Genomic DNA, 26,375 nt, shown 5'->3' on the forward strand with positions numbered 1-26,375 from the left:
AAGGCTCAGAACTGGAAGTAAAAGGAGTCACGGATGGAGTTGGTGTTGTACTCTCAGTAGTAGTGCTTGTAGTTTCAGAGGTCAACTCACTGGAGGATATGGACAATGTTGACAGAGAAGACACCTCTGTTGTGGATGGTTGTTCAGTGATGGAAGAACTAGACATAACTGTGTACTCAGATGAGGTTTCTTGTGGTGTAGTCTGCTTGAAGTGCTCAGTGGGTGTGTTTGTGCTTGAAGTTATTGTGGGTGCAGTTGTCTCAGAAGGCTCAGAACTGGAAGTAAAAGGAGTAATGGATGGAGTGGGTGTTGTACTCTCAGTAGTAGTGCTTGTAGTTTCAGAGGTCAACTCACTGGAGGAGGCAGACAATGTTGACTGAGAAGACACCTCTGTTGTGGATGGTTGTTTAGTGGTGGAAGAACTAGACATCACTGTGTACTCAGATGAGGTTTCTTGTGGTGTAGTCTGCTTGAAGTGCTCAGTGGGTGCATTTGTGCTTAAAGATAGGAAGGGTGCAGTCATCTCAGAAGGCTCAGAACTGGAAGTAAAAGGAGTCATGGATGGAGTTGGTGTTGTACTCTCAGTAGTAGTGCTTGTAGTTTCAGAGGTCAACTCGATGGAGGAGGACATGGACAATGTTGACAGAGAAGACACCTCTGTTGTGGATGATTGTTCAGTGGTGGAAGAACTAAACATCACTGTGTACTCAGATGAGGTTCCTTGTGGTGTAGTCTGCTTGAAGTGCTCAGTGGGTGTGTTTGTGCTTGAAGTTAGTGTGGGTGCAATTGTCTCAGAAGGCTCAGAACCGGAAGTAAAAGGAGTCATGGATGGAGTTGGTGTTGTACTCTCAGTAGTAGTGCTTGTAGTTTCAGAGGTCAACTCGATGGAGGAGGACATGGACAATGTTGACAGAGAAGACACCTCTGTTGTGGATGATTGTTCAGTGGTGGAAGAACTAAACATCACTGTGTACTCAGATGAGGTTCCTTGTGGTGTAGTCTGCTTGAAGTGCTCAGTGGGTGTGTTTGTGCTTGAAGTTAGTGTGGGTGCAATTGTCTCAGAAGGCTCAGAACTGGAAGTAAAAGGAGTAATGGATGGAGTAGGTGTTGGACTCTCAGTAGTAGTGTGTGTAGTTTCAGAGGTCAACTCGATGGAGGAGGCAGACATTGTTGACTGAGAAGACAGCTGTTTTGTGGAGGGTTGCTCAGTGGTGGAAGAACTAGACATAACTGTGTACTCAGTTGAGGTTTCTTGTGGTGTAGTCTGCTTCACGTGCTCAGTGGGTGCATTTGTGCTTAAAGATAGGAAGGGTGCAGTCGTCTCAGAAGGCTCAGAACTGGAAGTAAAAGGAGTCATGGATGGAGTTGGTGTTGTACTCTCAGTAGTAGTGTGTGTAGTTTCAGAGGTCAACTCGATGGAGGAGGCAGACATTGTTGACTGAGAAGACAACTGTTTTGTGGAGGGTTGCTCAGTGGTGGAAGAACTAGACATCACTGTGTACTCAGATGAGGTTCCTTGTGGTGTAGTCTGCTTGAAGTGCTCAGTGGGTGTGTTTGTGCTTGAAGTTAGTGTGGGTGCAGTCGTCTCAGAAGGCTCAGAACTGGAAGTAAAAGGAGTCATGGATGGAGTTGGTGTTGTACTCTCAGTAGTAGTGTGTGTAGTTTCAGAGGTCAACTCGATGGAGGAGGCAGACATTGTTGACTGAGAAGACAACTGTTTTGTGGAGGGTTGCTCAGTGGTGGAAGAACTAGACATCACTGTGTACTCAGTTGAGGTTTCTTGTGGTGTAGTCTGCTTCACGTGCTCAGTGGGTGTGTTTGTGCTTGAAGTTAGTGTGGGTGCAGTCGTCTCAGAAGGCTCAGAACTGGAAGTAAAAGGAGTAATGGATGGAGTAGGGGTCGTACTCTCAGTAGTAGTGTTTGTAGTTTCAGAGGTCAACTCGATGGAGGAGGCAGACATTGTTGACTGAGAAGACATCTGTTTTGTGGAGGGTTGCTCAGTGGTGGAAGAAATAGACATAACTGTGTACTCAGATGAGGTTTCTTGTGGTGTAGTCTGCTTGAAGTGCTCAGTGGGTGTGTTTGTGCTTGAAGTTAGTGTGGGTGCAGTCGTCTCAGAAGGCTCAGAACTGGAAGTAAAAGGAGTAATGGATGGAGTTGGTGTTGTACTCTCAGTAGTAGTGCTTGTAGTTTCAGAGGTCAACTCACTGGAGGATATGGACAATGTTGACTGAGAAGACACCTCTGTTGTGGATGGTTGTTCAGTGGTGGAAGAACTAGACATCACTGTGTAGTCAGTTGAGGTTCCTTGTGGTGTAGTCTGCTTGAAGTGCTCAGTGGATGTGTAAGCTGAATAGGAGGAAGAAAACAGAACATTAACAATATTTAAGAAAAAGCCGACATATGAGCCCTCATATAGGAGTTCCAGGGAAATCTGCACTCACAACTCATGCAGGATGTGACCTGTGTGCCTGAGTCATGGGGTACCACTTAGAGCCACTCCCACAAAGAAGAGAGTGATCCAAGAAGGATATAATGCATCAAACGGTATTGAAGAAAGCCTTGACCGAAACGTATGCGCAACACGTGCAAACTGTTGATAATCCAACAATTTATATGCTGTACCGCTTAATGGTATTATTTCTAAGAAGTGTCCAGTGAGGGTTCAAGAGCGATACAAGTGATCAGTTAGATTTCATCAGAAAATCAAAAAGTGTTGCTTAAACTGCTTGCTGAAACCAACAAAGCCTCTATGGCAGTGTTTCTCAACCACTGTTCCGTGGCACACTAGTGTGCCGCGAGATGTTGCCTGGTGTGCCGTGGGAGAATTACTTTATATATAGTCAATATAGGCACAGAGTTAATTTTTTTAACATTTTCTAATGGTGGTGTGCCTCGTGATTTTTTTCATGAAACAAGTGTGCCTTTGCCCAAAAAAGGTTGAGAAACACTGCTCTATGGGTGCCTGCAGTTCAGTCAACAAGAGGTCTCAGCCAAGAGGGAGTTCCACAATTCTAAACACACAGCTCACGCGGGATGTGAGCTGTGTGCCTGAGTCATGGAGGACCACTTAGAGCCTCTCCCACAAAGACGGGAGTGATTTAACAACGCACTAAGCAGTATTGAAGAAATCCTGGATTCAGGTTAAGGCACCGAAACATATGCACAGCACGTGTAAACTGTTGAGCCCTGTAATACTGTGCTGGCAGATAAACATCATTTCCATATGAATATATAGCTACATACCAGAGGAACTTGTAGGCTGTGAACTAGTAGATATGCGTCCACGAGTAGTAGTGGAAGGGGAAGATTCCTTTATGGTGGGTATTTTTGTAGTAGTATAAGCAGAAGGTGTTGTGGTTGCATACGCAGAAGGTGTTGTTTTCAAATTTGTAGAAATGGATGTTTCACTTGTTGTGCTTGGTATCCCCCTAGAAGGGATAGGCAACAAATTGTATTGGACTATTTTTTTAAAATGCACGTAACTATTCACCACTGATAGTGCTTATTGGACCCGCCTAGAGGGATTATCATTCTTATTCTTATTCTTTATTTATACCCCACCCACTCTGGGCGATTTCCAAAAGGATATGAAAATACAATAATCTATTAAACATTAAAAGCTTCCCTAAACAGGGCTGCCTTCAGATGTCTTCTAAAAATCTGGTAGTTGTTTTTCTCTTTGACATTTGGTGGGAGGGTGTTCCACAGGGCAGGTGCAACTACCGAGAAGGCCCTCTGCCTGGTTCCGTGTAACTTGGCTTCTCGCAGCGAGGGAACCGCCAGAAGGCCCTCGGTACTGGACCTCATTTTCCGGGCAGAATGATGGGGGTGGAGACGCTCCTTCAGGTATACTGGACCGAGGCCGTTTAGGGCTTTAAAGGTCAGCACCAACACTTTGAATTGTGCTCGGAAATGTACTGGGAGCCAATGTAGGTCTTTCAAGACCGGTGTTATGTGGTCTCGGCGGCCTCTCCCAGTCACCAGTCTAGCTGCCGCATTCTGGATTAGTTGTAGTTTCCGAGTCACCTTCAAAGGTAGCCCCACGTAGAACGCATTGTGGGAGATAACTAGAGCATGCACCACTCTGGTGAGACAGTCGGTGGGCAGGTACCACGTCTCCACTCCCACCTTCATCCCCTGGCGTGCTACTCACTGGCATTGAGGCCCCTCAGAGGTGATGTGGCACTTTCCATTCACACAGTGGAATGGGTGGGGGTTCCAAGCGCTGCAGTTAGAGACACACTGAAGTGTGTTGTTGATGACCTTTGCCACATAATATGGCTGGAGGTTGTGTGCCACCACTGAGACATTCTTGCATTCGTCTGACAGATCTGGGAATGGAAAAGGAGGGAGAAGGGTCACCAAGGAAGAATGCAAATGCCTCACAATGCCACATGCATGGGACTAGGAGAACGAGAGGGGAGGCTGCCAGGCTGCTGGATCATCATCATCAATATATATTTATACCCCACACACCAACCCCATCGCACACCTCAGTCCTCACCTTCGGGGCTCAGGGGCACTGCGGTCACACGAGATGCTCCTTCAGTAAAGCAGAGCTGATCTAAAGGAGAGGGGGAAAGCAAAGGTGAGGCTTCTGAAAGGAATAAAAAAATTTCCATCTCCGCTGTATCAAACAGTTGGTCCCTTATCTCTCTCGCCTTCATCTGGCCACAGTGATCCATGCGACGGTCACCTCCAGGCTTGATTATTGTAACTCGCTCTACGCGGGGCTGCCCTTGAAGCTGACCCAGAAACTCCAGCGGGTGCAGAATGCCACGGTGAGGCTCCTTACGGGGTCCCGGCCGCGGGATCACATTAATCCAGTGCTTTAACAGCTGCACTGGCTCCCGGTGGAGTACAGGATCAGGTTTAAGGTGCTGGTTTTGACCTTTAAAGCCCTATGCGGCTTGAGACCCTCGTACCTACGGGATCGCCTCTCCTGGTATGCCCCGCGGAGGACCTTAAGGTCCACAAACAACAATATTCTGGAGATCCCGAGCCATAAGGTGGCTAGATTGGCCTCTACTAGAGCCAGGGCCTTTTCTGTATTGGCCCCAACTTGGTGGAACGCTGTTTCACAGGAGACCAGGGCCCTGCGGGATTTGACATCTTTCCGCAGGGCCTGCAAGACAGAGCTGTTCCGCCTGGCCTTTGGGTTTGATTCAGTCTGACCCCTGTGTTTTCCTCCCTCATGGCCTGGATTTATGGACTACTTAAAATCAGGCTGCATTTTAAACTTAAATTTTAAATTTTAATACTGTATTTTAATCCGTATTTTAATCAATTGTTTTTTATGTTTTATTGTAATTTTATTGGTGTGAGCCACCCTGAGCCCGGTTTTGACTGGGGAGTGCGGGGTATAAATAAAAATTTATAATAATAATAATAATAATAATAATAATAATTTTTTATTTATACCCCGCCCATCTGGCGGGGCTTCCCCTGCCACTCTGGGTGGCTTCCAACAAACATTAAAATACATCAAATATCACAGATTAAAAACTTCCCTAAACAGGGCTGCCTTTAGGTATTTTCTAAATGTTTTCTAAATGTCAGGTAGTTGTTTATCTCTCTGACCTCTGATGGGAGGGCGTTCCACAGGGCGGGTGCCACTACCGAGAAGGTCCTCTGCCTGATTCCCTGTAGCTTTGCTTCTCGCAATGAGGGACCCGCCAGAAGGCCCTTGGCGCTAGATCTCAGTGTCTGGGCTGAACGATGGGGGTGGAGATGCTCCTTCAGGTATACAGGACCGAGGCCGTTTAGGGCTTTAAAGATCAGCACCAACACTTTGAATTGTTCTTGGAACATACTGGGAGCCAATGCAGATCTCTCAGGACCGGTGTTATGTGGTCTCGGCAGCCGCTCCCAGTCACCAGTCTAGCTGCCGCATTCTGGATTAATTGCAGTTCCTGGGTAACCTTCAAAGGTAGCCCCACGTAGAGCACATTGCAGTAATCCAAGCAGGAGATAACCAGAGCATGCACCACGGGGGGGGGGGGGAAGCATCCATGGGGGGGGGACCTCTTCTTCTGCTCCCGCCCCCACCACTCAAGACTCCCTGCCACCAAGGTTGAAGGAAGCACACCTCTTCCGACAGGAAGCAACCTAACATCCATCTCCATGTGGGCATGGGAACATCAGCTGTGGTTGGTTGATGTTTCAGCACAGCCGCTGGGGTAACAGAGAAGGGTTTCCACCCTCACTGCTCAGCCTGGATGGATAACACTAGGTGGCCTCAGATATGGCATAACTGAGGCGCATTCTATTCTATTCTAGATGGATGGAATATAGTACAAGAGTAGCCTTGCAACATTCCCTGTTTAGGGAAGTTTTTAATGTTTGTTGTTTTATTCTGTTTTTAATCTGTTGGGAGCCACCCAGAGTGGCTGGGGAAACCCAGCCAGATGGGTGGGGTATAAATTATTATTATTATTATTATTATTATTATTATTATTATTATTATTCACGCCAAGGACATCCTTGGGCTCCTTCAGCTGCCAGCCCCAGCTGTGGCTGGCAACCCCAGGCTTAACTCCTGGCTACCACCTTGGGAGCCCCATCCGATGTATGCGGCAGGTGCCTCCTCACCTCTGTCATTGGAAGTGCAATTATTTTGCAAGGTCTGTGAGAGGTTCTTCATGGAAGCATTGTAAGAAGCATTGAAGTCTGAGAAGTGAAGCTGCAGGAGCACCTCGTGGTCCACGATAACACTGCCATTGCTGAGAAGAGGCAGCAGGAAGGAAGAGGGAGAAATCACTTAGCCATAACTGAAAAGGTGCCCCCTGCCAGCCTGATGTCAGGTGAATGATGCTGGGGGGGAGACTGTCAATTAAAGGGGCGTGGCCTCTCACAGCAGGGGGCCAGGAGATTGCGTGGCACCAAGCAGCACCCTCCCTCCCATACTTGGTCCCCACCTGTTTCTCTTCTGTGACTCACCTCAGCCGAATCACCTTTACACCCGTGTAACCAGGAATGTCCGCATAGAAGATGTTCATCTGCAAAGAGAGAGGGGTCTCATCTCAGCTGCATAGACAGCAACAGATGGAAGCACCAACCAACAACAGGGTGTGAACAGAGGCAGCAGAGCATCACCACCCCCTCCCCATCATATCAGAGAGATTATGTCTTTGAGGTGCATGTCAGCAGTCCTAGAGTTGGAAGGGACCTGAGAGTTATTGGGTCCAATCCCCGCAATGCAGGAATTTCAACGGCAGCAGAAACAACAACAAAAAACTCTACATTTTTAAGATACTGGTTTGTTGATGTGAGAAATACCAAACCCCCAATCCCAGCAGATTCTTGGTCCCTCCTATGTGCTGAGCAGGACATCTCTATCCGGCTGTGCTCCTTTAACTCCTCCATCCTTCCAACACACCTTTGGGGTATCTCCTGTGCTGGGCATGGCTAGTCTGTGGCCCTCCCCCAGCTGTTGTTGGACTGCAGTTCCCAGCAGGCAGCCTGGCCAAAGGTATGGGATGATTATAAAGGCTGGAAGATGACCTTTGTCACTTTAACACTGGTCTTTCAAAAGTGACAATTAGGAAGTCGGTTCCTGATGTGTGTATTGGGGTATGAACCATCCGTTCTGAGCTACATATTACTGGAACAGCTTTCTATACTCATCTGATAGCTCCATTTCCAGGTATTCCAAATGAGGGAAACCTGACTGTGTTTCCAGATTTGCTGTGAATGAGCTTCACACTGAGAAAAGGAGTGTCAATGAGGTCTGGACTCAGAAGTGACCATAGGGTTTGGGTTTGGGTGTGAGAATTTTTTGGGGGGTGTCATCTCTCTGTGCACTCCCAGCCCCCCCTCACCTGTTCCTCAAATATCTTCACAAATGTCTTGAAGGCAGAGGAGCCGTAAATCGCCATCTCTGGGCTGAAGTTCCGATTCTTCACTGTTACAGAGACATTGATTGTGGCCTCAACAGTCACTGTGATCAGAAAGCACAAGAGTCATTAAACATGAAGGTACAGCCACAGTTTCAGAGTCTATGTTTGAGGATGAGCACTTCAGGTGTTCATTGAGTCACAGGAGAATTGCAGTGATCATGGAAACAACATGAAAAACCTATGGCTCCACCCCAAAGGGTGCAGAGAAAGGGCGCTGGTACAGGGTGTGAAATACACTGGAATGTGCGTGTATCAGCTCAGTGTAGTCTACTCTTGCTGACATGAACTCTCCAGGTCCTGAGGCAGGTGACATTCTTGTCCATCTGCTGCTGCTGCTGCTGCTGCTATCAGAAGCTTTTTAAAACGAAGGTGGCAAGGTGATGCCACAGAAGCAACACACCATTTTGAATCAAGCAAGTTGACCATCTTTCCTTGCAAACCAATTGAGGGCTCATCCACACTTCCTTCTGCCTCTGCACTTTCCTGCAGAAAGCAGTTCTGTGCTGAATAGGAACAAATGGCAATTGGTTTTTCCACAAAGAGCAGGATTCCCAGGGGAAAACAGTGTAGTAAAGGCATACCTGTTCAGACCTAGTAAGCATGCCTAGTAAGCACAGGTGAAGTGGAAAACCCCACAGACCCAGGCTTTCTAGGCATGGGGACAAAAGCCTGAGTAGATTGTATGTACACCTCCTAAAGATACAACCGGTTTTATACACAGTTGGTATGGAAGTCATCTGCATCCAGAAAAGGCAACGTTCTACATCAAACCATCTCCAGGGGTGGCTAAAATATTTCACTTCTTTCCCAGTATTCATAGAAGCTTTCAGTCTCTTCATGGGCCAACTTCCCTTCACAAGAGTGACAGTGCAGGCAAGGGGAGGTCAGAGGGGTCCCCCAAGTTGGTGCCCTTCAGGTGTTGTTGGGCCACAATTACAAATCCTCCCTGGCCATTGGCCACGCTCACTGAGGCAGATGGGAGGACAGCCATGTCTGGAGAGCACAAGGTTAGGGAAGGCTGGCTTGGGCACTCCTGTCTCAAGACTTCAACAGAGAAACATCCAGGTCATCAAAAAAGCAAGATCACTCCCAGGAATGCAAAACAGGAAGTTTGAAGACAAAGGACCACAAATATTGCCCACCTAGAAAATTACTACATCCGGACATTGCTGAGCATTTGTTTTCAAAGGAAGAGCCAGAAGGCAGGAGGCCTGTACAGTACTAATAATGCTCAGACTTACCCACTTGGATTTCATTCTTTGCCTCTTCGCAACGCTGCCCAATATAGGGAGACGGACAGTGACAACGACCCTCAACAAGCACTCCTTCATTAAGGCACCCGAGAGGGACAACTGTGGTGGAAAAGGGAACACTAACAACATTTAAAAACAAGCCAACAAAAGAGCCCTCATACCAGGATGCAACAATTTGTATATGCTCTACTGTTTAAATTTGTATATGCTCTACTTATTTCTAAGAAGTGTCCAGTGAAGGTGCAAGAGCAATACAAATGATAAAATCAATTAAATCTCATCAGCAAATCAAAAAGTGTTGCCTAAACTGCTTACTGAAAATGACAAAGCCTCTACGGGTGCCAGAAGTTCAGTAAAGAAGAGGTCTCAGCCAAGAAATAGTTTCACAGAACTGGGCCACAATTCTGAACACACACCTCATGCCTGAGTCAAGGGGAACCACTTAGAGCCTCTCCCACAAAGACGGGAGTGATCTAACAGGGATATAAGGCATCAAATGGTATAGAACATTTTTTAAAGGCCTTCTAAATTAATACGATAATTTTGTAGTTGGCCCAGTAGCATATGGGCTGCATGTTGAAACTGTTAAGCAATGGAATTATGTGCTGGGAGATAAACATCATTTCCATATGATTACACAGATACATACCAGATGAAGTTGTAAGCTGTAAATTAGTCGATGAGTGTCCACGAGTAGTGGTGGAAGGTGAAGATGCAAAAGACGTTAATGTAGTGGGCAACAATGTTGAGGTCATTTCTGATATGCTAGTAGTAGAGTGTGTGGTTATGGTCTCAGTGATGGATGCAGATGATAACGTTGATGAATGAGATGTTCCACTAGGAGCAATTTTAGTGCTAGCAGATCCATGATAGGTTGTGGAAGCTGTAATCAGTGATGAGCTCCCTTCTGATGTACGGGAGTAATCAATTGTGGTGTTAGTACTAGCAGATAGCATGGCTACAGTTGTCTCAGAATGCTCAGAACTGGAAGTATAAGGGGTGATGGATGAAACAGGTTTTGTGGTCTCACTAGTTGTGCTTGATGAGGTTCCTTGTGGTGTAGTCTGCTTCAAGTGCGCAGTGGGTGTGTTTGTGCTTAAAGTTAGGCTGTGTGCTGTTGTCTCGGAAAGCTCAGAACTGGAAGTAAAAGGAGTTATGGATGGAGTAGGTGTTATACTCTCAGTAATAGAGCTTGTTGTTTCAGAGGTCAACGTACTGGAGGAGATGGACAAAGTTGACTGAGAAGACAGCTGTTTTGTGGATGGTTGTTCAGTGGTGGAAGAACTAGACATCACTGTGTACTCCGATGAGGTTAGGCTGGGTGCTGTTGTCTCAGAAGGTTCAGAACTGGAATTAAAAGGGATGCTGGATTGTGTAGATGTAGTCTCAACAGTTGCGGTTGTAGATTCAGAGGTCACCTCACTGGAGGAGACAGACAAAGTTGACTGAGAAGACAGCTGTTTTGTGGATGGTTGTTCAGTGGTAGAAGAAGTAGACATCATTGTGTACTCCGATGAGGTTAGGCTGGGTGCTGTTGTCTCAGATGGTTCAGAACTGGAAGTAAAAGGGGTGCTGGATTGCGTAGATGTAGTCCCATGAGTTGCAGTTGTAGATTGAGAGGTCACCTCACTGGAGGAGACGGACAAAATTGACTGAGAAGACAGCGTGTTGGATTGTGTAGATGTAGTCTCAAGAGTTGCGGTTGTAGATTCAGAGGTCACCTCACTGGAGGAGACGGACGAAGTTGACTGAGAAGACAGCAGTTTTGTGGATGGTTGTTCAGTGGTGGAAGAAGTAGACATCATTGTGTACTCTGATGAGGTTAGGCTGGGTGATGTTGTCTCGGAACGTTCAGAACTGGAATTAAAAGGGGTGCTGGATTGTGTAGATGTAGTCTTAGGAGTTGCGGTTGTAGACTCAGAGGTCAGCTCACTGGAGGAGACGGACAAAGTTGACTGAGAAGACAGCCGTTTTGTGGATGGTTGTTCAGTGGGGGAAGAAGTAGACATCATTGTGTACTCCGATGAGGTTAGGCTGGGTGCTGTTGTCTCAGAAGGTTCAGAACTGGAATTAAAAGGGATGCTGGATTGTGTAGAAGTAGTCTTAGGAGTTGCGGTTGTAGATTCAGAGGTCACCTCACTGGAGGAGACAGACAAAGTTGACTGAGAAGACAGCTGTTTTGTGGATGGTTGTTCAGTGGTGGAAGAAGTAGACATCATTGTGTACTCCGATGAGGTTAGGCTGGGTGCTGTTGTCTCAGAAGGTTCAGAACTGGAAGTAAAAGGGGTGCTGGATTGCGTAGATGTAGTCCCATGAGTTGCAGTTGTAGATTGAGAGGTCACCTCACTGGAGGAGACGGACAAAATTGACTGAGAAGACAGCGTGTTGGATTGTGTAGATGTAGTCTCAACAGTTGCGGTTGTAGATTCAGAGGTCACCTCACTGGAGGAGACGGACGAAGTTGACTGAGAAGACAGCAGTTTTGTGGATGGTTGTTCAGTGGTGGAAGAAGTAGACATCATTGTGTACTCTGATGAGGTTAGGCTGGGTGATGTTGTCTCGGAACGTTCAGAACTGGAATTAAAAGGGGTGCTGGATTGTGTAGATGTAGTCTTAGGAGTTGCGGTTGTAGATTCAGAGGTCAGCTCACTGGAGGAGACGGACAAAGTTGACGGAGAAGACAGCCGTTTTGTGGATGGTTGTTCAGTGGTGGAAGAAGTAGACATCATTGTGTACTCCGATGAGGTTAGGCTGGGCGATGTTGTCTCAGAAGGTTCAGAACTGGAAGTTAAAGGGGTGCTGGATTGTGTAGATGTAGTCTTAGGAGTTGCGGTTGTAGATTCAGAGGTCACCTCACTGGAGGAGACGGACAAAGTTGACAGAGAAGACAGCTGTTTTGTGGATGGTTGTTCAGTGGTGGAAGAAGTAGACATCACTGTGTACTCCGATGAGGTTAGGCTGGGTGATATTTTTTCAGAAGCTTCAGAACCGGAAGTTAAAGGGGTGCTGGATTGCCTAGATGTAGTCTCATGAGTTGCGGTTGTAGTTTCAAAGGCCACCTCACTGGAGGAGACGGACAAAGTTGACTGAGAAGACAGCAGTTTGGTGGATGGTTGTTCAGTGGTGGAAGAAGTAGACATCATTGTGTACTCTGATGAGGTTAGGCTGGGTGATGTTGTCTCGGAACGTTCAGAACTGGAATTAAAAGGGGTGCTGGATTGTGTAGATGTACTCTTAGGAGTTGCGGTTGTAGATTGAGAGGTCAGCTCACTGGAGGAGACGGACAAAGTTGACTGAGAAGACAGCCGTTTTGTGGATGGTTGTTCAGTGGTGGAAGAAGTAGACATCATTGTGTACTCCGATGAGGTTAGGCTGGGCGATGTTGTCTCAGAAGGTTCAGAACTGGAAGTTAAAGGGGTGCTGGATTGTGTAGATGTAGTCTTAGGAGTTGCGGTTGTAGATTCAGAGGTCACCTCACTGGAGGAGACGGACAAAGTTGACAGAGAATACAGCTGTTTTGTGGATGGTTGTTCAGTGGTGGAAGAAGTAGACATCACTGTGTACTCCGATGAGGTTAGGCTGGGTGATATTTTTTCAGAAGCTTCAGAACCGGAAGTTAAAGGGGTGCTGGATTGCCTAGATGTAGTCTCATGAGTTGCGGTTGTAGTTTCAGAGGCCACCTCACTGGAGGAGACGGACAAAGTTGACTGAGAAGACAGCTGTTTGGTGGATGGTTGTTCAGTGGTGGAAGAAGTAGACATCATTGTGTACTCTGATGAGGTTAGGCTGGGTGATGTTGTCTCAGCACGTTCAGAACTGGAATTATAAGGGGTGCTGGATTGTGTAGATGTAGTCTTAGGAGTTGCGGTTGTAGATTCAGGGGTCAGCTCACTGGAGGAGACAGACAAAGTTGACTGAGAAGACAGCTGTTTTGTGGATGGTTGTTCAGTGGTGGAAGAAGTAGACATCATTGTGTACTCCGATGAGGTTAGGCTGGGCGTTGTTGTCTCAGAAGGTTCAGAACTGGAAGTTAAAGGGGTGCTGGATTGTGTAGATGTAGTCTCATGAGTTGCGGTTGTAGATTCAGAGGTCACCTCACTGGAGGAGACGGACAAAGTTGACAGAGAAGACAGCTGTTTTGTGGGTGGTTGTTCAGTGGTGGAAGAAGTAGATATCACTGTGTACTCCGATGAGGTTAGGCTGGGTGATATTTTCTCAGAAGCTTCAGAACTGGAAGTTAAAGGGGTGCTGGATTGCCTAGATGTAGTCTCATGAGTTGCGGTTGTAGATTCAGAGGTCACCTCACTGGAGGAGACGGACGAAGTTGACTGAGAAGACAGCAGTTTTGTGGATGGTTGTTCAGTGGTGGAAGAAGTAGACATCATTGTGTACTCTGATGAGGTTAGGCTGGGTGATGTTGTCTCGGAACGTTCAGAACTGAAATTAAAAGGGGTGCTGGATTGTGTAGATGTAGTCTTAGGAGTTGCGGTTGTAGATTCAGAGGTCAGCTCACTGGAGGAGACGGACAAAGTTGACGGAGAAGACAGCCGTTTTGTGGATGGTTGTTCAGTGGTGGAAGAAGTAGACATCATTGTGTACTCCGATGAGGTTAGGCTGGGCGATGTTTTCTCAGAAGGTTCAGAAGTGGAAGTTAAAGGGGTGCTGGATTGCTTAGATGTAGTCTCATGAGTTGCGGTTGTAGTTTCAGAGGTCACCTCACTGGAGGAGACAGACAAAGTTGACTGAGAAGACAGCTGTTTTGTGGATGGTTGTTCAGTGGTGGAAGAAGTAGACATCATTGTGTACTCCGATGAGGTTAGGCTGGGCGTTGTTGTCTCAGAAGGTTCAGAACTGGAAGTTAAAGGGGTGCTGGATTGTGTAGATGTAGTCTCATGAGTTGCGGTTGTAGATTCAGAGGTTACCTCACTGGAGGAGACGGACAAAGTTGACAAAGAAGACAGCTGTTTTATGGATGGTTGTTCAGTGGTGGAAGAAGTAGACATCACTGTGTACTCCGATGAGGTTAGGCTGGGTGATATTTTCTCAGAAGCTTCAGAACTGGAAGTTAAAGGGGTGCTGGATTGCCTAGATGTAGTCTCATGAGTTGCGGTTGTAGTTTCAGAGGCCACCTCACTGGAGGAGACGGACAAAGGTGATTGAGAAGACAGCTGTTTTGTGGATGGTTGTTCAGTGGTGGAAGAAGTAGACATCATTGTGTACTCTGATGAGGTTAGGCTGGGTGATGTTGTCTCGGAACGTTCAGAACTGAAATTAAAAGGGGTGCTGGATTGTGTAGATGTAGTCTTAGGAGTTGCGGTTGTAGATTCAGAGGTCAGCTCACTGGAGGAGACGGACAAAGTTGACTGAGAAGACAGCCGTTTTGTGGATGGTTGTTCAGTGGTGGAAGAAGTAGACATCATTGTGTACTCCGATGAGGTTAGGCTGGGCGATGTTTTCTCAGAAGGTTCAGAAGTGGAAGTTAAAGGGGTGCTGGATTGCTTAGATGTAGTCTCATGAGTTGCGGTTGTAGTTTCAGAGGTCACCTCACTGGAGGAGATGGACAAAGTTGACTGAGAAGACAGCTGTTTTGTGGGTGGTTGTTCAGTGGTGGAAGAAGTAGACATCACTGTGTACTCCGATGAGGTTAGGCTGGGTGCTGTTGTCTCAGAAGGTTCAGAACTGGATGTAAAAGGGATGCTGGATTGTGTAGATGTAGTCTCAACAGTTGCGGTTGTAGATTCAGAGGTCACCTCACTGGAGGAGACGGACAATGTTGACTGAGAAGATAGCTGTTTTGTGGATGGTTGTTCAGTGCTGGAAGAAGTAGACATCATTGTGTACTCTGATGAGGTTAGGCTGGGTGCTGTTGTCTCAGAAGGTTCAGAACTGGAAGTAAAAGGGGTGCTGGATTGTGTAGATGTAGTCTCATGAGTTGCGGTTGTAGTTTTAGAGGTCACCTCACTGGAGGAGACAGGCAAAGTTGACTGAGAAGACAGCCGTTTTGTGGATGGTTGTTCAGTGGTCGAAGAAGTAGACATCATTGTGTACTCCGATGAGGTTAGGCTGGGTGCTGTTGTCTCATACGGTTGGGAACTGGAAGTAAAAGTGGTGCTGAATTGCCTAGATGTGGTCTTAGGAATTGCGTTTGTAGATTCAGAGGTCACCTCACTGGAGGAGACGGACAAGGTTGACTGAGAAGACAGCTGTTTTGTGGATGGTTGTTCAGTGGTGGAAGAAGTAGACATCACTGTGTACTCCGATGAGGTTAGGCTGGGTGATGTTGTCTCAGAAGGTTCAGAACTGGAAGTTAAAGGGGTGCTGGATTGTATAGATGTAGTCTCATGAGTTGCGGTTGTAGTTTCAAAGGTCACCTCACTGGAGGAGACGGACAAAGTTGACTGAGAAGACAGCTGTTTTGTGGATGGTTGTTCAGTCGTGGAAGAAGTAGACATCACTGTGTACTCTGATGAGGTTCGGCTGGGTGCTGTTGTCTCAGAAGCTTCAGAACTGGATGTAAAAGGGATGCTGGATTGTGTAGATGTAGTCTTAGGAGTTGCGGTTGTAGATTCAGAGGTCACCTCACTGGAGGAGACGGACAAAGTTGACAGAGAATACAGCTGTTTTGTGGATGGTTGTTCAGTGGTGGAAGAAGTAGACATCACTGTGTACTCCGATGAGGTTAGGCTGGGTGATATTTTTTCAGAAGCTTCAGAACCGGAAGTTAAAGGGGTGCTGGATTGCCTAGATGTAGTCTCATGAGTTGCGGTTGTAGTTTCAGAGGCCACCTCACTGGAGGAGACGGACAAAGTTGACTGAGAAGACAGCAGTTTGGTGGATGGTTGTTCAGTGGTGGAAGAAGTAGACATCATTGTGTACTCTGATGAGGTTAGGCTGGGTGATGTTGTCTCAGCACGTTCAGAACTGGAATTATAAGGGGTGCTGGATTGTGTAGATGTAGTCTTAGGAGTTGCGGTTGTAGATTCAGGGGTCAGCTCACTGGAGGAGACAGACAAAGTTGACTGAGAAGACAGCTGTTTTGTGGATGGTTGTTCAGTGGTGGAAGAAGTAGACATCATTGTGTACTCCGATGAGGTTAGGTTGGCTGATGTTTTCTCAGAAGGTTCAGAACTGGAAGTTAAAGGGGTGCTGGATTGCCTAGATGTAGTCTCATGCGTTGCGGTTGTAGTTTCAGAGGTCACCTCACTGGAGGAGATGGACAAAGTTGACTGAGAAGACAGCATGCTGGATTGTGTAGATGTAGTCTCATCAGTTGCGGTTGTAGATTCAGAGGTCACCACACTGGAGGAGACGGACAAACTTGACTGTGAAGACAGCTGTTTTGTGGATGGTTTTTCAGTGGTGGAAGAAGTAGACATCACTGTGTACTCCGATGTGGTTAGGCTGGGTGCTGTTGTCTCAGAAGGTTCAGAACTGGAATTAAAAGGGGTGCTGGATTGTGTAGATGTAGTCAAATCACTTGCGGTTGTAGATTCAGAGGTCACCTCACTGAAGGAGACGGACAAAGTTGACTGAGAAGACAGCTTTTTTGTGGATGGTTGTTCAATGGTGGAAGAAGTAGACATCATTGTGTACTCCGATGAGGTTAGGCTGGGTGCTGTTGTCTCATACGGTTGGGAACTGGATGTAAAAGTGGTGCTGAATTGCCTAGATGTGGTCTTAGGAATTGCGTTTGTAGATTTAGAGGTCACCTCACTGGAGGAGACGGACAAGGTTGACTGAGAAGACAGCTGTTTTGTGGATGGTTGTTCAGTGGTGGAAGAAGTAGACATCACTGTGTACTCCGATGAGGTTAGGCTGGGTGATGTTGTCTCAGAAGGTTCAGAACTGGAAGTTAAAGGGGTGCTGGATTGTGTAGATGTAGTCTTAGGAGTTGCGGTTGTAGTTTCAGAGGTCACCTCACTGGAGGAGACGGACAAAGTTGACAAAGAAGACAGCTGTTTTATGGATGGTTGTTCAGTGGTGGAAGAAGTAGACATCACTGTGTACTCCGATGTGGTTAGGCTGGTTGCTGTTGTCTCAGAAGGTTCAGAACTGGAAGTTAAACGGGTCCTGGATTGCCTAGATGTAGTCTCATGAATTGCGGTTGTAGATTCAGAGGTCACCTCACTGGAGGAGACGGACAAAGTTGACTGAGAAGATAGCTGTTTTGTGGATGGTTGTTCAGTGGTGGAAGAAGTAGACATCATTGTGTACTCTGATGAGGTTAGGCTGGGTGATGTTGTCTCGGAACGTTCAGAACTGAAATTAAAAGGGGTGCTGGATTGTGTAGATGTAGTCTTAGGAGTTGCGGTTGTAGATTCAGAGGTCAGCTCACTGGAGGAGACGGACAAAGTTGACTGAGAAGACAGCCGTTTTGTGGATGGTTGTTCAGTGGTGGAAGAAGTAGACATCATTGTGTACTCCGATGAGGTTAGGCTGGGCGATGTTTTCTCAGAAGGTTCAGAAGTGGAAGTTAAAGGGGTGCTGGATTGCTTAGATGTAGTCTCATGAGTTGCGGTTGTAGTTTCAGAGGTCACCTCACTGGAGGAGATGGACAAAGTTGACTGAGAAGACAGCTGTTTTGTGGGTGGTTGTTCAGTGGTGGAAGAAGTAGACATCACTGTGTACTCCGATGAGGTTAGGCTGGGTGCTGTTGTCTCAGAAGGTTCAGAACTGGATGTAAAAGGGATGCTGGATTGTGTAGATGTAGTCTCAACAGTTGCGGTTGTAGATTCAGAGGTCACCTCACTGGAGGAGACGGACAATGTTGACTGAGAAGATAGCTGTTTTGTGGATGGTTGTTCAGTGCTGGAAGAAGTAGACATCATTGTGTACTCTGATGAGGTTAGGCTGGGTGCTGTTGTCTCAGAAGGTTCAGAACTGGAAGTAAAAGGGGTGCTGGATTGTGTAGATGTAGTCTCATCAGTTGCGGTTGTAGTTTTAGAGGTCACCTCACTGGAGGAGACAGGCAAAGTTGACTGAGAAGACAGCCGTTTTGTGGATGGTTGTTCAGTGGTCGAAGAAGTAGACATCATTGTGTACTCCGATGAGGTTAGGCTGGGTGCTGTTGTCTCATACGGTTGGGAACTGGAAGTAAAAGGGATGCTGGATTGTGTAGATGTAGTCTTAGGAGTTGCGGTTGTAGATTCAGAGGTCACCTCACTGGAGGAGACAGACAAAGTTGACTGAGAAGACAGCTGTTTTGTGGATGGTTTTTCAGTGGTGGAAGAAGTAGACATCACTGTGTACTCCGATGAGGTTAGGCTGGGCGATGTTTTCTCAGAAGGTTCAGAAGTGGAAGTTAAAGGGGTGCTGGATTGCTTAGATGTAGTCTCATGAGTTGCGGTTGTAGTTTCAGAGGTCACCTCACTGGAGGAGATGGACAAAGTTGACTGAGAAGACAGCTGTTTTGTGGATGGTTGTTCAGTCGTGGAAGAAGTAGACATCACTGTGTACTCTGATGAGGTTCGGCTGGGTGCTGTTGTCTCAGAAGCTTCAGAACTGGATGTAAAAGGGATGCTGGATTGTGTAGATGTAGTCTTAGGAGTTGCGGTTGTAGTTTCAGAGGTCACCTCACTGGAGGAGACGGACAAAGTTGACTGAGAAGACAGCTTTTTTGTGGATGGTTGTTCAGTGGTGGAAGAAGTAGACATCACTGTGTACTCCGATGTGGTTAGGCTGGTTGCTGTTGTCTCAGAAGGTTCAGAACTGGAAGTTAAAGGGGTCCTGGATTGCGTAGATGTAGTCTCATGCATTGCGGTTGTAGTTTCAGAGGTCACCTCACTGGAGGAGACAGGCAAAGTTGACTGAGAAGACAGCTGTTTTGTGGATGGTTGTTCAGTGGTGGAAGAAGTAGACATCATTGTGTACTCCGATGAGGTTAGGTTGGGTGATGTTTTCTCAGAAGGTTCAGAACTGGAAGTTAAAGGGGTGCTGGATTGCCTAGATGTAGTCTCATGAGTTGCGGTTGTAGTTTCAGAGGTCACCTCACTGGAAGAGATGGACAAAGTTGACTGAGAAGACAGCTGTTTTGTGGATGGTTGTTCAGTGGTGGAAGAAGTAGACATCACTGTGTACTCCGATGAGGTTAGGCTGGGTGCTGTTGTCTCAGAAGGTTCAGAACTGGATGTAAAAGGGATGCTGGATTGTGTAGATGTAGTCTCAACAGTTGCGGTTGTAGATTCAGAGGTCACCTCACTGGAGGAGACGGACAAAGTTGACTGAGAAAATAGCTGTTTTGTGGATGGTTGTTCAGTGGTGGAAGAAGTAGACATCATTGTGTACTCCGATGAGGTTAGGCTGGGTGCTGTTGTCTCAGAAGGTTCAGAACTGGAAGTAAAAGGGGTGCTGGATTGTGTAGATGTAGTCTCATGAGTTGCGGTTGTAGTTTTAGAGGTCACCTCACTGGAGGAGACAGGCAAAGTTGACTGAGAAGGCAGGCGTTTTGTGGATGGTTGTTCAGTGGTCGAAGAAGTAGACATCATTGTGTACTCCGATGAGGTTAGGCTGGGTGCTGTTGTCTCAGAAGGTTCAGAACTGGATGTAAAAGGGATGCTGGATTGTGTAGATGTAGTCTCAACAGTTGCGGTTGTAGATTCAGAGGTCACCTCACTGGAGGAGACGGACAAAGTTGACTGAGAAGACAGCTGTTTTGTGGATGGTTTTTCAGTGGTGGAAGAAGTAGACATCACTGTGTACTCCGATGAGGTTAGGCTGGGTCCTGTTGTCTCAGAAGCTTCAGAACTGGATGTAAAAGGGATGCTGGATTGTGTAGATGTAGTCTTAGGAGTTGCGGTTGTAGATTCAGAGGTCACCTCACTGGAGGAGACAGACAAAGTTGACTGAGAAGACAGCTGTTTTGTGAATGGTTCTTCAGTGGTGGAAGAAGTAGACATCATTGTGTACTCCGATGAGGTTAGGTTGGCTGATGTTTTCTCAGAAGGTTCAGAACTGGAAGTTAAAGGGGTGCTGGATTGCCTAGATGTAGTCTCATGCGTTGCGGTTGTAGTTTCAGAGGTCACCTCACTGGAGGAGATGGACAAAGTTGACTGAGAAGACAGCATGCTGGATTGTGTAGATGTAGTCTCATCAGTTGCGGTTGTAGATTCAGAGGTCACCACACTGGAGGAGACGGACAAACTTGACTGTGAAGACAGCTGTTTTGTGGATGGTTTTTCAGTGGTGGAAGAAGTAGACATCACTGTGTACTCCGATGTGGTTAGGCTGGGTGCTGTTGTCTCAGAAGGTTCAGAACTGGAATTAAAAGGGGTGCTGGATTGTGTAGATGTAGTCAAATCACTTGCGGTTGTAGATTCAGAGGTCACCTCACTGAAGGAGATGGACAAAGTTGACTGAGAAGACAGCTTTTTTGTGGATGGTTGTTCAATGGTGGAAGAAGTAGACATCATTGTGTACTCCGATGAGGTTAGGCTGGGTGCTGTTGTCTCATACGGTTGGGAACTGGATGTAAAAGTGGTGCTGAATTGCCTAGATGTGGTCTTAGGAATTGCGTTTGTAGATTTAGAGGTCACCTCACTGGAGGAGACGGACAAGGTTGACTGAGAAGACAGCTGTTTTGTGGATGGTTGTTCAGTGGTGGAAGAAGTAGACATCACTGTGTACTCCGATGAGGTTAGGCTGGGTGATGTTGTCTCAGAAGGTTCAGAACTGGAAGTTAAAGGGGTGCTGGATTGTGTAGATGTAGTCTTAGGAGTTGCGGTTGTAGTTTCAGAGGTCACCTCACTGGAGGAGACGGACAAAGTTGACAAAGAAGACAGCTGTTTTATGGATGGTTGTTCAGTGGTGGAAGAAGTAGACATCACTGTGTACTCCGATGTGGTTAGGCTGGTTGCTGTTGTCTCAGAAGGTTCAGAACTGGAAGTTAAACGGGTCCTGGATTGCCTAGATGTAGTCTCATGAATTGCGGTTGTAGATTCAGAGGTCACCTCACTGGAGGAGACGGACAAAGTTGACTGAGAAGATAGCTGTTTTGTGGATGGTTGTTCAGTGGTGGAAGAAGTAGACATCATTGTGTACTCCGATGAGGTTAGGCTGGGTGCTGTTGTCTCAGAAGGTTCAGAACTGGAAGTAAAAGGGGTGCTGGATTGTGTAGATGTAGTCTCATGAGTTGCGGTTGTAGTTTTAGAGGTCACCTCATTGGAGGAGACAGGCAAAGTTGACTGAGAAGACAGCCGTTTTGTGGATGGTTGTTCAGTGGTCGAAGAAGTAGACATCATTGTGTACTCCGATGAGGTTAGGCTGGGTGCTGTTGTCTCAGAAGGTTCAGAACTGGATGTAAAAGGGGTGCTGGATTGTGTAGATGTACTGTCGTCACTTGCGGTTGTAGATTCAGAGGTCACCTCACTGGAGGAGACGGACAAAGTTGACTGAGAAGACAGCTGTTTTGTGGATGGTAGTTCAGTGGTGGAAGAAGTAGACATCATTGTGTACTCCGATGAGGTTAGGCTGGGTGCTGTTGTCTCAGAAGGTTCAGAACTGGAAGTAAAAGGGGTGCTGGATTGTGTAGATGTAGTCTCATGAGTTGCGGTTGTAGATTCAGAGGTCACCTCACTGGAGGAGACGGACAAAGTTGACTGAGAAGATAGCTGTTTTGTGGATGGTTGTTCAGTGGTGGAAGAAGTAGACATCATTGTGTACTCCGATGAGGTTAGGCTGGGTGCTGTTGTCTCAGAAGGTTCAGAACTGGAAGTAAAAGGGGTGCTGGATTGTGTAGATGTAGTCTCATGAGTTGCGGTTGTAGTTTTAGAGGTCACCTCATTGGCGGGGACAGGCAAAGTTGACTGAGAAGACAGCCGTTTTGTGGATGGTTGTTCAGTGGTCGAAGAAGTAGACATCATTGTGTACTCCGATGAGGTTAGGCTGGGTGCTGTTGTCTCAGAAGGTTCAGAACTGGATGTAAAAGGGGTGCTGGATTGTGTAGATGTACTGTCGTCACTTGCGGTTGTAGATTCAGAGGTCACCTCACTGGAGGAGACGGACAAAGTTGACTGAGAAGACAGCTGTTTTGTGGATGGTTTTTCAGTGGTGGAAGAAGTAGACATCACTGTGTACTCCGATGAGGTTAGGCTGGGTCCTGTTGTCTCAGAAGCTTCAGAACTGGATGTAAAAGGGATGCTGGATTGTGTAGATGTAGTCTTAGGAGTTGCGCTTGTAGATTCAGAGGTCACCTCACTGGAGGAGATGGACAAAGTTGACTGAGAAGACAGCATGCTCGATTGCGTAGATGTAGTCTCATCAGTTGCAGTTGTAGATTCAGAGGTCACCTCACTGGAGGAGACGGACAAAGTTGACTGAGAAGACAGCATGCTGGATTGCGTAGATGTAGTGTCATCACTTGCGGTTGTAGTTTCAGAGGTCACCTCACTGGAGGAGACGGACAAACTTGACCGAGAAGACAGCTGTTTTGTGGATGGTTGTTCAGTGTTGGAAGAAGTAGGCATCATTGTGTACTCCGATGTGGTTAGGCTGGGTGCTGTTGTCTCAGAAGGTTCAGCACTGGAATTAAAAGGGGTGCTGGATTGTGTAGATGTAGTCTCATGAGTTGCGGTTGTAGATTCAGAGGTTACCTCACTGGAGGAGACAGACAAAGTTGACTGAGAAGACAGCATACTGGATTGCGTAGATGTAGTGTCATCACTTGCGGTTGTAGTTTCAGAGGTCACCTCACTGGAGAAGACGGACAAAGTTGACTGAGAAGATAGCTGTTTTGTGGATGGTTGTTCAGTGGTGGAAGAAGTAGACATCATTGTGTACTCCGATGAGGTTAGGCTGGGTGCTCTTTTCTCAGAAGGTTCAGAACTGGAATTAAACGGCGTTCTGGATTTTGTAGATGCAGTCTCATGAGTTGCAGTTGTAGATTCAGAGGTTACCTCACTGGAGGAGACGGACAAACCTGACCGAGAAGACAGCTTTTTTGTGGATGGTTGTTCAGTGGTGGACGAAGTAGACATCATTGTGTACTCCGATATGGTTAGGCTGGGCTCTGTTGTCTCAGAACGTTCAGAACTGGAAGTAAGAGGCGTGCTGGATTGCTTAGATGTAGTCTCATTAGTTGCAGTTGTAGTTTCAGAGGTCACCTCACTGGAGGAGATGGACAAAGTTGACTGAGAAGACAGCATGCTGGATTGCGTAGATGTAGTCTCATCAGTTGCGGTTGTAGATTCAGAGGTCCCCACACTGGAGGAGACGGACAAAGTTGACTGAGAAGACAGTGTGTTGGATTGCGTAGATGTAGTCTCATCACTTGCGGTTGTAGATTCAGAGGTCACCTCACTGGAGGAGACGGACAAAGTTGACTGAGAAGACAGCTGTTTTGTTGATGGTTTTTCAGTGGTGGAAGAAGTAGACATCATTGTGTACTCCGATGAGTTTAGGCTGGGTGCTGTTGTCTCAGAAGGTTCAGAACTGGAAGTAAAAGGGGTTCTGGATTTTGTAGATGTAGTCTCATGAGTTGCGGTTGTAGATTCAGAGGTCACCTCACTGGAGGAGACGGACAAACTTGACCGAGAAGACAGCTTTTTTGTGGATGGTTGTTCAGTGGTGGACGAAGTAGACATCAATGTGTACTCCGTTGTGGTTAGGCTGGGCTCTGTTGTCTCAGAAGGTTCAGAACTGGAAGTAAGAGGCGTGCTGGATTGCATAGATGTAGTCTCATTAGTTGCAGTTGTAGTTTCAGAGGTCACCTCACTGGAGGAGATGGACAAAGTTGACTGAGAAGACAGCATGCTGGATTGCGTAGATGTAGTCTCATCACTTGCGGTTGTAGATTCAGAGGTCACCTCACTGGAGGAGACGGACAAAGTTGACTGAGAAGACAGCTGTTTTGTTGATGGTTTTTCAGTGGTGGAAGAAGTAGACATCACTGTGTACTCCGATGAGTTTAGGCTGGGTGCTGTTGTCTCAGAAGGTTCAGAACTGGAAGTAAAAGGGGTTCTGGATTTTGTAGATGTAGTCTCATGAGTTGCGGTTGTAGATTCAGAGGTTACCTCACTGGAGGAGACGGACAAAGTTGACTGAGAAGACAGCATGCTGGATTGCGTAGGTGTAGTCTCATCACTTGCGGTTGTAGTTTCAGAGGTCACCTCACTGGAGGAGACGGACAAAGTTGACTGAGAAGATAGCTGTTTTGTGGATTGTTGTTCAGTGGTGGAAGAAGTAGACATCATTGTGTACTCCGATGAGGTCCCTTGTGCTGTACTCTGCTTAAAGTGCTGCATTGGTGTGTTTGGGCTTGCAGATAGCCTGGGTTCGGTTGTCTCAGATGGCTCAGGACTGGATGTAGAAGGGGTCCTGGATGGAGTAGGTGTTGTAGTTTCACTAGTTGTAACTTTAATTTCAGTAGTCAGCTCAGTGGACAAGGTAGAAAATGTTGACTGAGAAGACAGCTGTTTTGTAGATGGTTGCTCAGAGGTGGAAGAACTAGACATCACTGTGTACTCATATGAGGTTCCTTGTGGTGTTGTCCTCTTCATGTGCTCAGTGGGTGTGTTTGTGCTCAAAGCCAGGGTAGGTGCAGGTTTCTCAGAAGGCTCGGGACTGGAAGTAAAAGGGGTGCTGGATGGAGTAGGTCTAGTAGTCTCACGAGTTGTGGTTGTAGTTTCAGAGGTCACCTCACTAGAGGGGACTGACAATGTTGCCGGAGAAGACAGCTGTTTTGTGGATGGTTGTTCAGTGGTGGAAGAAGTAGACATCATTGTGTACCCCGATGAGGTTAGGCTGGGTGCTGTTGTCTCAGAAGGTACAGAACTGGAATTAAAAGGGGTGCTGGATTGTGTAGATGTCATCTCATGAGTTGTGGTTGTAGTTTCAGAGGAGGTGGACAAAGTAAAAGTGCTGGATGGACTAGTTATTGTAGTCTCTGTGGATGAAAAATAGTTCGACAGATTACCTGTCTTTGTCGTGTAATTAATGAGTTGCCTAAATCAGTATATCCAACATGCAGGCCAAAACACACTCCCCAGGAAGAGAGAGCCCCCAGCATAGTTTACAACAGAGAATCATGCAGCTGAGTGAACAACAGGAATATTGGCTGTTTTACCATTTCAGCATCTCATTTAGTTTGCTGACAACACTACGCCATTGCTACTTCTTTTGTAATAAACAGACCACACCATTTAGTGAGTTTAAAACAGCTTTTCTAGAAGCACTTCAAAAGTCATATTCATGCCTTCAGCAAGGAGCAACAAGTAAACACAGGTAGAAAATCTTGGGTTACAGAATGTAGAGAAATATTTTTAAGCATGGTGTGTGAGCCTGGAGCACCAGGCCAGACCTCTGTTTGTTCCTTAGATCACATAATAGACTGAGTGAAGAAAGAAACTTCATATCCTTCTCTGGAGGTGTTGGGGCATGACCTAAGTGAATCTAAGGATACAATTCTGTAGTCTTATTAAGTATTAAGTAGCCCAGACGTGCTTGTTACATTTAACTGCAATTTCCCACAGTCTCAACTGCTGTGTTTGAAGCCTCTGTAGTTAGCTTACTGGAGGGGACAGACAATGTTGACTGAGAAGACATCTCATTTGTGGCTGGCTGCCCACAGGTGGAAGACTAGATGTCTCTGTGGGCTCATTTGAGGCCTCTTCTTGTGTACTGTGCAGCAGAGTTAGCAAGCAGCAGCAGTCAAAGTTATTCCAGTGCAGATCCTAGGAGCTTGTGACCAGAGCTTGCGACCAGACCTCGCAAACAGGAGCATTTGTGAGGGCATTTAGTAGGGGAGTTTAAGGGGGAGGCCCAGAGTTCTGTCTCTTGGTGTGCATAGGACCAGAGACATGGAGGGCGAGGGAGCTGCTGCAATGACCTGCAACACCTGTGCATTGTCTTGTTGGAAGAGAAGTTGCAGCAACTTGAGGCCCGCCTAGCCAGACCTCAAGCAACAGGACAACATGCAGAGTTACTTGATACAGCTGAGTTGACTGAGTTTGAGCACCAAGAGAGATGGGGTGTCCCCAAGTGGAGAAAGATTGTCCATTGCAAGAGTCTAACCCCTGGAGGAATGTGACGCACAGAAGCAGGACAGTCACAAACCACACTTGGCCATTAGAGTTGCAAAAATCACTTCCATGCTCTCACCTTGAACACCGATTCTGGGCCAGAGGAGCTAAGACAGCAGTTGCCAACCTCAGAAGACACGAAGGTGGCTGTGAAAGCTACAGTGCACAGAACGATTATTGCCACTCCCCAGAGGAGAAAGAGACAAGAG

General features: G+C 46.8%; 1 protein-coding gene across 1 annotated transcript; it reads right to left on the minus strand.

The window, feature by feature from the left end:
• Positions 1 to 81: 81 nt before the first annotated feature.
• Positions 82 to 25,018, minus strand: LOC148684160 (uncharacterized). The gene is made up of 11 exons (XM_088654882.1): positions 21,812 to 25,018; positions 9,804 to 11,218; positions 9,143 to 9,253; positions 7,824 to 7,942; positions 6,943 to 7,001; positions 6,595 to 6,725; positions 4,508 to 4,567; positions 4,157 to 4,334; positions 3,247 to 3,431; positions 1,561 to 2,349; positions 82 to 89 (listed from the first exon to the last, which is right to left on the minus strand). Exons 1-11 carry the CDS (start codon positions 24,955 to 24,957, stop codon positions 82 to 84), a joined length of 6,201 nt encoding a protein of 2,066 aa, XP_088511008.1. The 5' UTR covers positions 24,958 to 25,018.
• Positions 25,019 to 26,375: the final 1,357 nt, after the last annotated feature.

The sequence above is a fragment of the Zootoca vivipara genome, chromosome 12, assembly GCF_965207765.1.
Source record: "Zootoca vivipara chromosome 12, rZooViv2.hap1.1, whole genome shotgun sequence".
Taxonomy (NCBI): domain Eukaryota; kingdom Metazoa; phylum Chordata; class Lepidosauria; order Squamata; family Lacertidae; genus Zootoca; species Zootoca vivipara.